General features: G+C 30.0%; 1 protein-coding gene across 1 annotated transcript in view; it reads right to left on the bottom strand.

The window, feature by feature from the left end:
- Nucleotides 1-1589: 1589 nt before the first annotated feature.
- LOC107439992 (uncharacterized) overlaps nt 1590-13251 on the bottom strand; it is a 29005-nt gene continuing 17343 nt past the window's right edge. Inside the window, exons 2-3 of the mRNA XM_016052748.4 lie at nt 6622-6839; nt 1590-3926 (exon numbers count right to left, since the gene is read on the bottom strand). Coding sequence (XP_015908234.1) covers nt 3608-3926; nt 6622-6755 — 453 coding nt within the window. The 5' untranslated portion in view covers nt 6756-6839 and the 3' untranslated portion in view covers nt 1590-3607. The remainder of the gene's footprint in view (nt 3927-6621; nt 6840-13251) is intronic.

Here is a 13251-nt window from a genome sequence, read left to right as displayed (position 1 = left end):
TAAAAGGAAACATCACATTCTGTTGCCATTTTAAGTTAAAAAAAAAAGAAAACGATATCAAATCAAAACAGCGAAAGATATAGAATGGAATTTACGGTACGCTGAAGCTAATTATCTACGCTTCTGAGAACATAATTATCACCACATCTTTTATTACACCTATTGCATTTTTTCTGTTTTAAGTTTGTGTACAATGAGAAAAAAAACAGACTACCCTGAAGAACAACTTTTGATCTGATGATCGGATCTTCACGTTCTAGGACTCGATCTTAATGGTTCGAGGGAATGTACTAACAAATGTACTAGCTCACTAGTGGAGATAATATTTTATGTTGCGAAATCAGATACAATAACGTACTTTATATGAATAAGCACACCGTTTTTCCACAGATGCGGATTTTTTATCTCTTAAATATAGGGAGCAGCTGCAATTTGGGAAATATGGTCCTAATAGGTTAGTCAGGAAGGCTGTCAAAAGTTTGGACACCTTAATGTTAATTTTACTTTTTGTTCATTCCACTATCTCTGTAGAACTTTTTAGAGAAATTGGAAATATTTGAAAAACAATTATAAAATTAATTTATCCAAAGATAATTCCATGCAAAATATAACCCTTAGTAAATTTTTATCATTTTATTTCAGACAACATTCAGTAAATTGAATTATAAGATATAAAATTTCAAATAATTTTAAAGAATGTAATTTTTTATTGCAAAAAACAAAATTTGAGCGAAATCGGTTAAAGAGTTCTAGTAATTTTAACAAAATCGTATTTTTAAAATTTAATATCACAAGAACCATTTAACCAATTTTGTTCAAATTTTATACTGGGAAATATAAACTTACATTCTTTAAAATAATATAAAAAATTGCTTACCTTACAATTCAAATTTTTTTTTTTACTATTATTAAATAAAACATAATAAAAACTTACTAAAAGTTATATTCTGCGTAGAATTATCTTTGGATAAATGGATTATAGAATTATTTGCAAAAGTTTTTTTAATTTGCCTAGATAGTATATATGGTGAAATACGCAATATGGTGAAAGATATGGTGAAATACGCAAAAGTATGTGGTGAAATATGGTGAGATATGGTGAAATACGCAAAAAGTAAAATTACATTAAGGGGTAAAAACTTTGAACCGATCTCCTGACGAAATTATTAGGACCATATTTCCCTACCGGCTACCCACTATATTTTAGGTTTCAAACTATTCGAATCCGTAGAAATAAAAGTTATGTTTATTCAGAGAAAGTACGTTTTTGAGTCTGATTTTATAACTTTAAATATGCTCGAATTAATTAGCATATTTTAGGTTGCCCCTTCGAACCATTGAGATTGAGTCCTATGTGATGATCCGATTATGAAGTAAAATATTATTCAGTGTGGTTTCTTTTTGGCGCACTATACATTTAATTAAACAACGCGGTGAATAAGCAGCATCCTTCCTTTAAAGAAGTTTGTTGCAATGGTAAAAGTACTTATTAATGTCCCTGCACGCAATACTTTTCTCTACCAAGACACTGTAAATACTAATAGAACTCAATAAGTATACTTAAACATAACACAAGGACACGAAAGCAATATTTCTTAACATTTTTATTAATTGCAATCATTATTTAATATACTTTTTCAATGGTACAGAATTAGGTTTGTTTGTTATAATAACACATGTTTTTTTGTCGAAATTATATTACTAAGAAGCTCTGCTCCCAAATCACTTTGCACGAAAACACGAAAGATTGCAATGCAATCATTTTTTGATAATTGATAATAAACAGATTGTTACACAAAATTGAAAAAAATTTTAATTGAATTTATTAAGGTATTTAATTAATTGAGGTTTGATTCCATTAATACACATTGGAGTTTGATATATAAACATTTATTAAATTATCCATAGTAGAACTTAACCAAGTTTAATTAATACATAAAATAATTTTAAATTTATTTTTATGCATTTTTTTGTAATGGGAGCACTTCAAAGAATTTTAAATGGTATAACTGTTTGCAATAAATATATTAACTTTAATTTTATTGTTAAGGTTTAGTAACGAAATGCAAGTCTATCTTTGAATGTTATGAAAAATGTAAAAAAAGATGATTATAACACATTTTAAACATGAGAGAAAGAAACACTATAAAAAAAAGTGGTCATGACTTGAAATATTGAGAAATTTAAAAAATGCCCTTTCATAATTTAAGAAATTAAAATCTTCGGAATTGTATACCGCACTTCAATATTTTTGCATGCAGCAGCATCAAGAACTGTACTGTGTACATTTTATGGTAAAAAAAAGATGCATAAATATTTTTAAAATGTTTCAATCCTTTGTAAAAAAAATTAAACTTAAATTTATTATTAAAATTTTGAACTTAAAATATATGAATCTTAAAACATCCCCTAATTCGAAACTTTTCAAACGAAAGAACCATTAAATATAAAAGATTTTTAACATAATATATTACAGGCTGCCCCGAATTGGCTACAAGATACCTCTTGGGAAATTAAATTTTAAATATACGACTCTTTTGAAATTCTAACTCAGAAACTATTCAAGCCAATTTCGTTCACATTTTGTATTTTGCCTTTTTAAATGATATTCTTCAAAATGATGTAAAAATTTGTGAACCTTACAATTCAAAATGTTTTCGACCATTATTAAATAAAATTATAAAAGCTAATAAATAACTATAAAAAAATGCTTTTAATAAGCGTCTTTTATAGTTGTGAGAAAATTTTTTTAGATTCACTTAAAAAATTTCATGAGATGTGGGAAAGTACATTAAAGGAAAAATTAACATTAAGGGGCCTAAACTTTCAACGATTCTCCAGACCTAACTATTTGGATCATACGCTCCAAGTTGTGGCATCTGCGGTCTGTTCCAATGAACGATACCCAACAAGCCGTGATTGATATTTTAAGTCGATCACAAATCAAGATTTCATTGATTGAAATTGTCAATATAATTTACAACTTCATAATTGAAACAAACCTAAGAGGGCAACAGAAAAATTACTTGAGATTGAGAAAAATTACTTTTGGATTTGGAAATAACTTTTCCTTTTAGATCTTCGAAAAAAATGCTTTTTTTAAAACATTTTTCTTAAACCTTCAAAGTATTTAAATTTCTTTCATACTTCAAACTTTTGTCTGTAAGCATTTATTTGGTTTGTTTTCTAATATTTCTTTTTTTTTTTTAATGTTTTAACTAAAAAGTTGAATTAGAGTCATGCTGGCCTTTGGGGTAGGCGAGAAAAGTATATTTCTACTGGCAAATTATAAACTTAAAGAGTTTAATACATGAAGTATTCAACTTCAAGCATGAAGAAATCGTTAAATTTTATCCAAATTTCATATACCGAAACTTTTTATACTTATCCTGGCTACCCAATAAAAAATATTAAAAGAAGAACTGTTTCTATACATCTATGAAACAACATTTTATAAAAATACCCAAACTTCTTTGGAACTTGCAAATTAAATGCAAACAGCTTAATTTAATAATTTACTTCGTACAAAATACATATTCACGGAAATGAGTCCATGCCCCAACATTTTTCCCTTTGCCAACTTATTTAAACGAATACATTATTACCATCACACAAATGTTACTTTGCTCCCACTTTGGCTTGTTTGAGGAATGGCGTTAACCATATTTAGCGCTGAAAGTGCCAACCTGTTCGCCAATCTGGCTGTATTCGTAGAGTTCATAGGGTTATCATGAGTATCGTGCATATAGCGTCTGTACATCTTGAACTCTTCTTGCTCTTCAGCTTCTTTTCGCATATACTTGATCATCATAATACCAATGCCAAAGGAATAAAAAAATAATACAACAACAATGTAAATAACAGCATTTCGCTGAGCTACTTCCTCTGCCATCTGAACAGCTGGATCTGGGGGAACAGTTTTGGATCTGCAAGAGGAACAATATGCTTGTGAAAGGCGTGTACACAAAAGCATTATACAGACATACAATTCAAAGAATTTCGGATCAAGTTAGTGTAAAACGTAACGGCACTTAGGGTACCGGTATGTTTACCGTAAAAATAAATTTGACCGTAACGTATTAAGGAACTAAAAATCTGATATACCTTACTTTTTACAGTAATAGTTGCTGTAAAACCACTGAATTACTCTCATGAAATAAATATTGCTGTAAAAACTACAGTGTAATATTTTTGGATTTTACGGTGAATGAGATCTCACAAATGATGCCCTGAAAGTGATCGTATTTTATATCGTAATTTTATCTGGAATTTTTGCAGTGTTGAAATTCAGTACACAATGCGTAAGAAATTGTTTGATTTAATGATCGTATTTTTAAGCAAGCTTGTGCGGAAAATATTTTAGAATACGAAATCTGACACAATGTGCTTTCTCTGAAGAAATATTCCTGTTTGCCCACGGATTTGTATTCTTGACCCTCAGAACACGGCCTAGCCGCAATTTGGTAAATATGGTCGCAATTGTTTGGTCAGGATAGCAGTTGCAAATTTGAGCTCCTTAGTGCTAATTTAACTTTCTGTGTAAATTGACATTTCAAAGAACCATTTTTTAAAGAATGATTCGACTGATTCAAATTTCGAATTCCACTTTCCAAAATTAGAGTGATTTAACGAGGAATGCTTGGTATGTAAATGTTTTTGAATATACCACTCTGAAAAATGCTCAAATTAAATCGTAAAATCATCAGTATCAATAACAGTAGAAAAGTATTAAAATATGGCAATTGATTTGGGACAATAGAAGTATTAAATGAGTTTTCTGTCATTTATACCCTATCCCAACATACTATACACACTACCATGAGTTCAATGTTGATACGACGTGGGGATGAACATCTCTTTTTAAAGATTATTAGAAAAAGTATGCATTGAAATTAGCTTGTGCGCTCATTCGTAATATAGAATGATGCTCTACTGTCAATAAAAATTCAAAGTAAGAATGACTTTTGGTAATTTTACAAAAATTATCCTCACTATCTTCCGGCTCTTTTTTATATTTTAAACACGTAATTCCTGTTTGCTTATATTGATTTGATATTAAATTTGTTATATAAAAACTTTCAATTGTATCAGAATAAAAATTCATTCTATTTACTGAGCAAAATTCTACTGAAATCATTTTTATTTAGTTTTCTTTATTTTAAGCATTTTAGATCTCGATTGATGCAAAACAAATTCCCATCGATTCATAAGTATACACTGAAGAGCCATTACATTATGACCACCCTGTAATAACATGTAGGACCACCTTTAGCCCTCAAAACTGCTAGCACCTGCCGTGACATTGATTCCACAAGGTGCTGATAGGTACTCTGAGGTATCTGGTACCAAGCGCTCACCAACTGGTCCTGCAATTCTCTCACATTGCGAGGGGGTAGCGTGGCAACACGAAATTGGTTTTCCAAGTAGGACCACAAATGCTCTATTGGATTAAGGTCAGGTGAATTTGGGGGCCAAGACAGGACTTGAAAGTCACTGGAATGTTCCTCGAACCAATCCATGACGATTCGACCCTTATGACATGGTGCATTATCCTGTTGGTAAACACCATTGCCCGCAGAAAAACTGTTGCCATGAATGGGTGAACCTGGTCTACAACTATGTTCAAGTAGCTCACAGACATCAGGGATTGTTTTATGAGGATTATGGGTCCTAATATGCCCCATGAAAACATTGTTCCTGGGCGAGAAACCATGAAAACCTGGGCTAGCCTATTGTTATAGATGGAGGGTGGTCATAATGTAATGGCTCTTCGGTGTATACTCAAATGAAATATCTGGTCATTTTGACCAGTGTTTCATTTTTCAAAATTTTTGAAAGTTAAATTATAATTTATTATATTCTTTAATAATTTATTCTTTAAGTATAATCACTCTGTATTTAAAAGATATGATAATCATTCTACAAGGGTTTAGTTGCTGAATATTTCTTTTAACAGTTGTTAATATATTTTTTATTTTATGAACTCAAGGAAAAACGATTTAAAAAAAATTTCAATACTTCTAAGTAAGCTAATATTTTTTGTTATACAGTGACATTGGTTTGGTATTCATTCAAAGTTTACTCATCCATTATTTCTGAAATATTAAAAAAAACTCTTGAATTTATTTAAAAATTCAAGATAATTATTCCAAGATATTAGTAAAACGTTGCAAAAAAATTGAATAACTCTTTCCCAGCTAGATTGCTTGCATCTTAATTTTGAAGATACTTTTTTTCCTCCTTTTTTAGACCTAAAATAAATTTTTCATTGTGCTTTTCATTCGCATTTTATAGTTCTAAAAATGCTTTTGATGGGAAACTGTTTCGTGCTTTTCTACGTTAATTTTATAGTTCTGAAATGTTTCTTTTGGACATTTTGGTGTTCGATTTGGAGAAAATGTAATAGTTCTAAAAAGCTTCTATCAGGAATTTCTTAATTCTAGAAAAAGTTTCTACAAGAATTTCTAAATTTGAACTCATTTTGAAGTACTAGAAATTCTTTTTTAGAAATATTTATTTGCAGATTGGTAAGATTTATAAGAAAAAAGCAAATTTTAAAATGTAAATAAACTATTTCAAGTAATGTGCAATTTAGAATCACAATTTTTTTGAAATACTCACTGTATGTCATTAAGCGTCATATTTTCATTCGTAGAAATGGATGACAAGTATTCTTTGATAAGACGAGTAATATTTGGACAGTGAATACTGCTGAGACCAAAAAATCCTTCCCCCACATCACTGCTGTTTTGCATCGAATGACACTCAATTTTTTAACTTATTCTATTTATTTCTCTTTATATCAGCTGTTCTTGAAAAAGGAAATTTGCCATTATAATCTAAAAATAGAGAAATACACAAGAATCAAAAGTTTTTTTAGAAACTTAAATAAACACTATCAGCAAAATGTCACGCATATGCCTTAAAATGTATTGAAGAAATTTTAATGTGATGTGTGATTTTATTAGTAATGAATTGTTGTCTTTATATTGCAAAACTATCATAGTACCGACGATTTAAAAGTCTCATCTTCTCTTACGAATCATTGGTAAGGAAGACTGTATGTTTAAAAACAGGGATGCCCGATAATACTTGGAATTGTTTCGAATAATCACTTTTAAACTTTTCTCTGTTTCCTTCTGCATTTAAAACAGTTTTGATAGTTTTAATAGTTATTCTTTGAGCCGCAGTGGCTCAGAGGATAGACCGTTTGCCTTCCTATGAAGTGGCCCAGGTTCGAATCCAGAAGATGTCTGGTTAGTACGAATTTTGCAACCGGCTCGATCTATCCACGTTACTGACTTAAAAATATCCTCAGTGGTAGACAGATCATGGTTTAGAATCCCCTTAACGTCGGGTTAAATGCGGGTTGTTTTCGTGGTTTTCCACTACTGTAACGAAAATGCTATTTAGTTTCATCAAAAAATCCTCCACGAAGGCTAGTTTATCCCGATGTTTAGTCCAAAAGTCCCCTTGTCTTCCAGATTGGGTTCAAAATTACAAGGTTACGGAGTTGAACATTGATAGTCGTTAACTCAGAATTGGGTCGGCTGTGTATTGCAGGTTGTAAAGTAGTTATTCTTAAATTTCGATTCCTCTACTTTATTTTTTCCTCGTTTGAATAGAAATTTATGATCCTTAAATGTGTACATTTATTTCCTACATGATTTTGTGGCGTAACTACCACTATAAATATTAAATACCAATTCACTAGTATAAAAGACATGTTAACTTGATTCTATCTAGAGGTACCTTTTAGTAGATGAAGGTTGACATAGTCGATGATTAAATCTCCTTAATGGTGACCTGTGGACGTGATATGTAAGTCAACATTGATGGATGGTCCACATTCAGCAGTTGATTGCTTAAAAAAAATATACTGCTCAAAGAAAAAGAAAACCCTGTGAAGTAAATAAAGTCTACCGGTCAAAAAACAATAATGAAAAAAGAAAAAATAATGAGCGAAATGCTATAAACAGAAATGAAGAAAAAACAATTTGCGAAATGCTATTAAAAGTAATGAAAGAAAAGAAAATATAATGAGCAAAATTTGATGTAAATAAATAAACAGCATGAATCAACTAGTGGTAACCGCTCATCGAATTCTATCAGAGATAAAATTCTGGAAGGGGAGTAATGTGGCGTAACTACCACTATAAATATTAAATACCAATTCACTAGTATATAAGACATGTCAACTTGATTCGATCATGAGGTACTTTTTGATAAATGAAGGTTGACATGGTCGATAATCAAATCCCAACAATTTAAAGAAATATACATTGAAGGTGTCAATTACAAAACACCTTGTATGGTGGTTATGATTAAGAAATCTGAAAAATTAAAAAGAGTAAGAATTTAGCTAAAATAATATCAAATATAATTTTTGCGAAAAAAAAGTTACGGGAAATTGCATTTGTAATGTTTATGATCGAGAAAGCCTTTAAAAAAGGAACATTGGAAATTTAATCTCCTCTATGTTTCTTTCATTTTGTTTCTGCATACTGATGAAGGATTTATATTACAGAATCAAAGCTATGATTGTCTTATGTGGTATTATTTGCTCTCTTTTTCAAGTGGTTTAGTTTTATTAATAAATAGAACGAATTTCCACCTTTTGGAAACAAGCGCATTTTTTGTTGTTTTTGAATTAAGCAAATGAAAGAATGTTAGATTTATTTGCAATAAATGAAAAAAAAGATATTTAAATATGAACTATGTTTGAAGAACTAAGTATAAAGTACTACGCTAGAAATCAAGGAAGTTAAAAATTAAATAAACATACTTCAATTAATTAGAAATTAGTAAACAACTATTTGTTTAAAAAACACATAGAAAATTATGTAATAGTATAGAAATAATAGTAATTGAATTTGCAAGGAATAAATATCATGCTGAGAATAAAGACAGAATGCTTAGTTAGAGATATAAAACAACATATATAAATGCTTTTTCACTTGATATCAAACTTCAGTTTCTTTCACATATTAGTATAACTGGTTTTAATTCAAGAACATAGACAAATACAGCTTGATTAATTTGCTATTCGTTGCATAAAAAACACAAGCAAACAACCAAAGATCAAAAGTTAAATTAAAATAAAGATAGTTTTTACGTATAAGAAACTCTTTTGATTTACAATATTATTTTATTGATTCAATGCACAAAAATTACACATTGTAATAAATTTTACATAAACACAAATTTGCATTTACATAATCCTTTGCTTATTTTTAGTAAGATTTGGATTCATATTACTAAAATTGTGCAGAAAAATTCAACAAAATAGAAATTGAAAATAATAATTATGTTGTAAATCTTATCACTGACAATGTGATTCATAATAGAGAAAACATTGGAGCTTCGATCCAATTTCTACGAAAATATTTTTAAATTTTTTAAACATAATAAAAGTTTTAAATCAATATTATTTGATAATTTATGATTTTTTTCATCAACTTATGTTAACATTTTTTGCTTAAATTCTTCGTTTCATAAATTATTTTTCAAGAGTTTTGAGAAATAAGCCGAACCTTCGTATTTAAAGGGGGTTGAATACCTTAGAAGAGAGTTTTAACTAATTACAGAGATTAAAAAATTCAGTGAAATCTATGCAAAAATAATTTAATGGGCAAAGAAATGATACGGACAATAAACAGGTCTAAAGAATTATCAAATATTTATCTATTCGTGAAATATAACAAGATATAACGTAATATAACAAGACATTGTTAATAAATTCAGCTTGAATTGATAAACAGAACTTATTATTCAAGATTTCGTATGATCTTTGATTTTTGTAATATTTTGTGAAGTTTTCCGTTCTTTTTCAACTATGTGCCCTTTCTCGAATCCCTCTTTGACAGGAGCATCTTTTAAAATTCTTGATTTGAAAGGATGGGTTGAAGCTCTTTCATTAGACCTTTTGCAAAACAATAAAGGAAAACAAGCAATAAAATGGAAAGTAACAGTAAACAATGTGTATATTCCGGCATTTTGTATATTAATCAAAGTACACAAGGAATTCATGTTTTTTAAATATATATATTAATAACAGATGGCACAAGAGATGGAATTTTCAATAAAAAAGAGAAAATACTTTTCTTGATAAATGATGTCATATGGGATTTTTCTTTGAAGTAAATTGCAAATAGCTGATAGATCGTGACAGTATATGGTTTTTCTTGATACTATTGTTGAAGATTGACATAGTAGCAGACGATTATTTTCAAAGAGCATAATTTAAATTGCTGTTGAAGTCATATTTAACCAGGTTGGCAAAAGCACAAAATTAAAAAAGGACGTATTATGTTGGCAGTTCACGTTCTTCTCTTTGTTTTTTAAAAGAATCAGTAGAACATTCTTTTTCTTCTTTGTAGCTGAATTTTCTTGTGTTTTTTCGTTAGAGAGAGATTGGTGAGATTTTTTCGTTAAATTAAGCATTAAAAGTTTATTTGTTTTTTTGTTTCGCAATATTTTTTCTGTGCTACATTTATGTTTTTAATTTAGTAGTTAAGAATAAAAGGTTCTTTTGGTAACTGCAACAACTATGTTGCTATCTGATCTGCTGCTATCTGTTGATGGAATATGGAAATTTACAAATGAATGATAGTTTACCTTCCAACAGTATCACAAATTTTTTTTCCAAAAGCAGATGCTTAAATATCACAGCAAAGTTATAAATAATCTATATTTTTTAGAAATTACGGTGGAAACGCTTACAACTAATAATTATATAACTGTAATAGTTCTCATTAAATAGAACAATAAAAAAATGGGGGATATTTTGGTCAACTATATCACGTAGCCAAATGATAACCTACTTGCTTAAGCTTAAAAATTTAATTTTTTCATACATGACAAAAGAAAATCTCAAAATGATATCGAATGAATAAGGTTTTTATTTTCATAATTACTTCTTAACCCTAAAAAATAAGGCGAAGAAAAGTGTCTTAGGTTGATGATAACGTAGACGTATAAAAATCGTTAAAGCTTTATACATTTCTTATTATGTTTTTGTTGGTGTAGGAAAATATTTTCTTTCCAGATAATTGGATTTTTAACAGAAGCAAATAAGAAAAAATAAAAGGAAGTGCCCGAATGTTTTTTCGGAATTATAATTTAATACATTTTACCTGATGTTGAATTATGATTAAGTATTTAAGTCGAAGACCGGAATAAATATAGAAGGAAAAGAAAGAAATCACACAGTGAAAAATAACTGGATAAAATTACGGTAAAAAAGTGCCAGAACTTTCTATCCTAAAATTTTAAAGAACAAAGAATGTGATACACTAAAATATTAACATTAATTATGCACTGTAAAATCACTGAATCACTGTAATGAAATAAATATTACTAAAAAACTATGGTATAGAACTTTGCGGATGAAATGATTTTACAGTAAAATGGATTTTACAGATGGTTCATCCAAAGTGCCCCTATGTAATACCGCAATTTGATCCTGAATTTTTGCTGTACATTGGGATGGTGTGACGGAAAAGTTATTGAAACAATAAAAAAAGGGAAATAAATTATTGTGAATAAATATAGTTCTAAAATATAATAGTACTTATATATACACATATACTTATTACTTACAAACATAATGAAATTTTTAAAGAGTAAGCTTTGTTGAATCATTTGCCTAGAGATCATTTTGTATTGATATATATATATATATATATATATATATATATATATATATATATATATATATATACTAGCTGACCCGGCAAACGTTGTTTTGCCACATGAATTATTTCTATAGTATGAAAATATAGCTTATTTATTGTAAGTGTGTGCGTATGTGGTATATGAGTGGAAGAGGCATGGAGCGCTATGAACGATGACGGAATGTGAAAATAACAACACACCAAATAATTTTTTTTTAAATTTATTGTAACTTTTTTTAATAAATTATATATACAACGAATTCTGAAAATATTAGTCAACAATATTAATCTCTTAGTGCAATGGAGCATACAATATTTTTTGTCATTCCATCTTTAGCTAACACAATTAAACTGGGTGGTTTGCCCTCTCGAGAGCATGCCACGTATAATTGTCTGTGTGAAAAACATGGTGTGCTCAAATCTAAGACACAAACAGACATTGCTTGGCCTTGTCATTGCAAATGTCAGTCTTATATGGAAGTGAATGCGTTTAAATTGAATTGGCACATCTGTGGGTATCATAGGGATTCGTGGAAGTAATATACTTTCATCCCGGAATTTGTCATTTAAAATAATGACTTCGATGACGTTGTTCATTAATTTTTTAACGACTAATCGCGTGCCGTTGCACAGCCGTGGTGGGTTCAAATTACGAAGCAAAATAACTGGAGATCCAACTTTGAGTACTAAATTATGCGGTGATATGCCAGGTAAATTCAATGAGTTTAAAAGCTCTGTTGGAAAATTTGCAGCTTCAATGGGATTGCAAACTGCATCAACGGATTTATATGTCACCAAGTTACCTGGCAATAACTGTTGCATCTACAGATTCAATTCGTTGGTTCGTTCAATAAAGTTGCAGCAATGCCAGATGATGCAACGGCCAACGCGATGCCATTATTTGATCGTATTTCACCGAGAATTAGCGAAATAATTAATGTTTTGCCAGTTCCACCTGGTGCATCAGGAAAAAAAATCCACCTTGTCTTGCCGAAACTGCGAGCATAATGCGGTCATAAATGTTCCTTTGTTCCTCATTCATTAGTGGAACATTGCGAGTAACGATCGCTGCTATTTCTATCGTATTGCATTGAAGTTCACGATTCATGTCAGTGTTTAATAAATCAGATGCACTTCGATTTGGCGAAGGCATACCGAAATGACTGAGTGGCAAGTTGGCAATAATAATGCAAAGATCCCCAATAGCAATCAGTGCTTCATTGTACATGGCATCGCTGAATGTTATCGTTAGATCGTTGCAACGTGTGCGATGTTGATACCGTATATCAGTCATCGAATCTTTGTGATTATCCCATAACGTTTCTATACGGGCCGGGAAACATGCAGTTAATACTATAGCGAATAGTAGACGAATTTGCTTTGCAGTACAGTTCAATGCTGTTTCAGCAAGCATACATGCTGTTTCATTATTCCCACTGGTTGTCGTCTTCCAGCAAGATGAGTGCAAGGCATGCATCTTTATACGTTGGATGCTGATGTTCATCGACTTTACGTATATCTTGAAATGACAATGAGCCGGTGTAATTAACCAACAACAGTCGAAAATAAAAGCACT

This window comes from Parasteatoda tepidariorum, chromosome 7 (assembly GCF_982258835.1).
Source record: "Parasteatoda tepidariorum strain Cologne lab strain chromosome 7, Ptep-v5.0, whole genome shotgun sequence".
Classification (NCBI taxonomy): domain Eukaryota; kingdom Metazoa; phylum Arthropoda; class Arachnida; order Araneae; family Theridiidae; genus Parasteatoda; species Parasteatoda tepidariorum.
The sequence above is the reverse complement of the archived record's forward strand: the minus strand, read 5'-3'. Positions and strand labels throughout refer to the sequence as shown.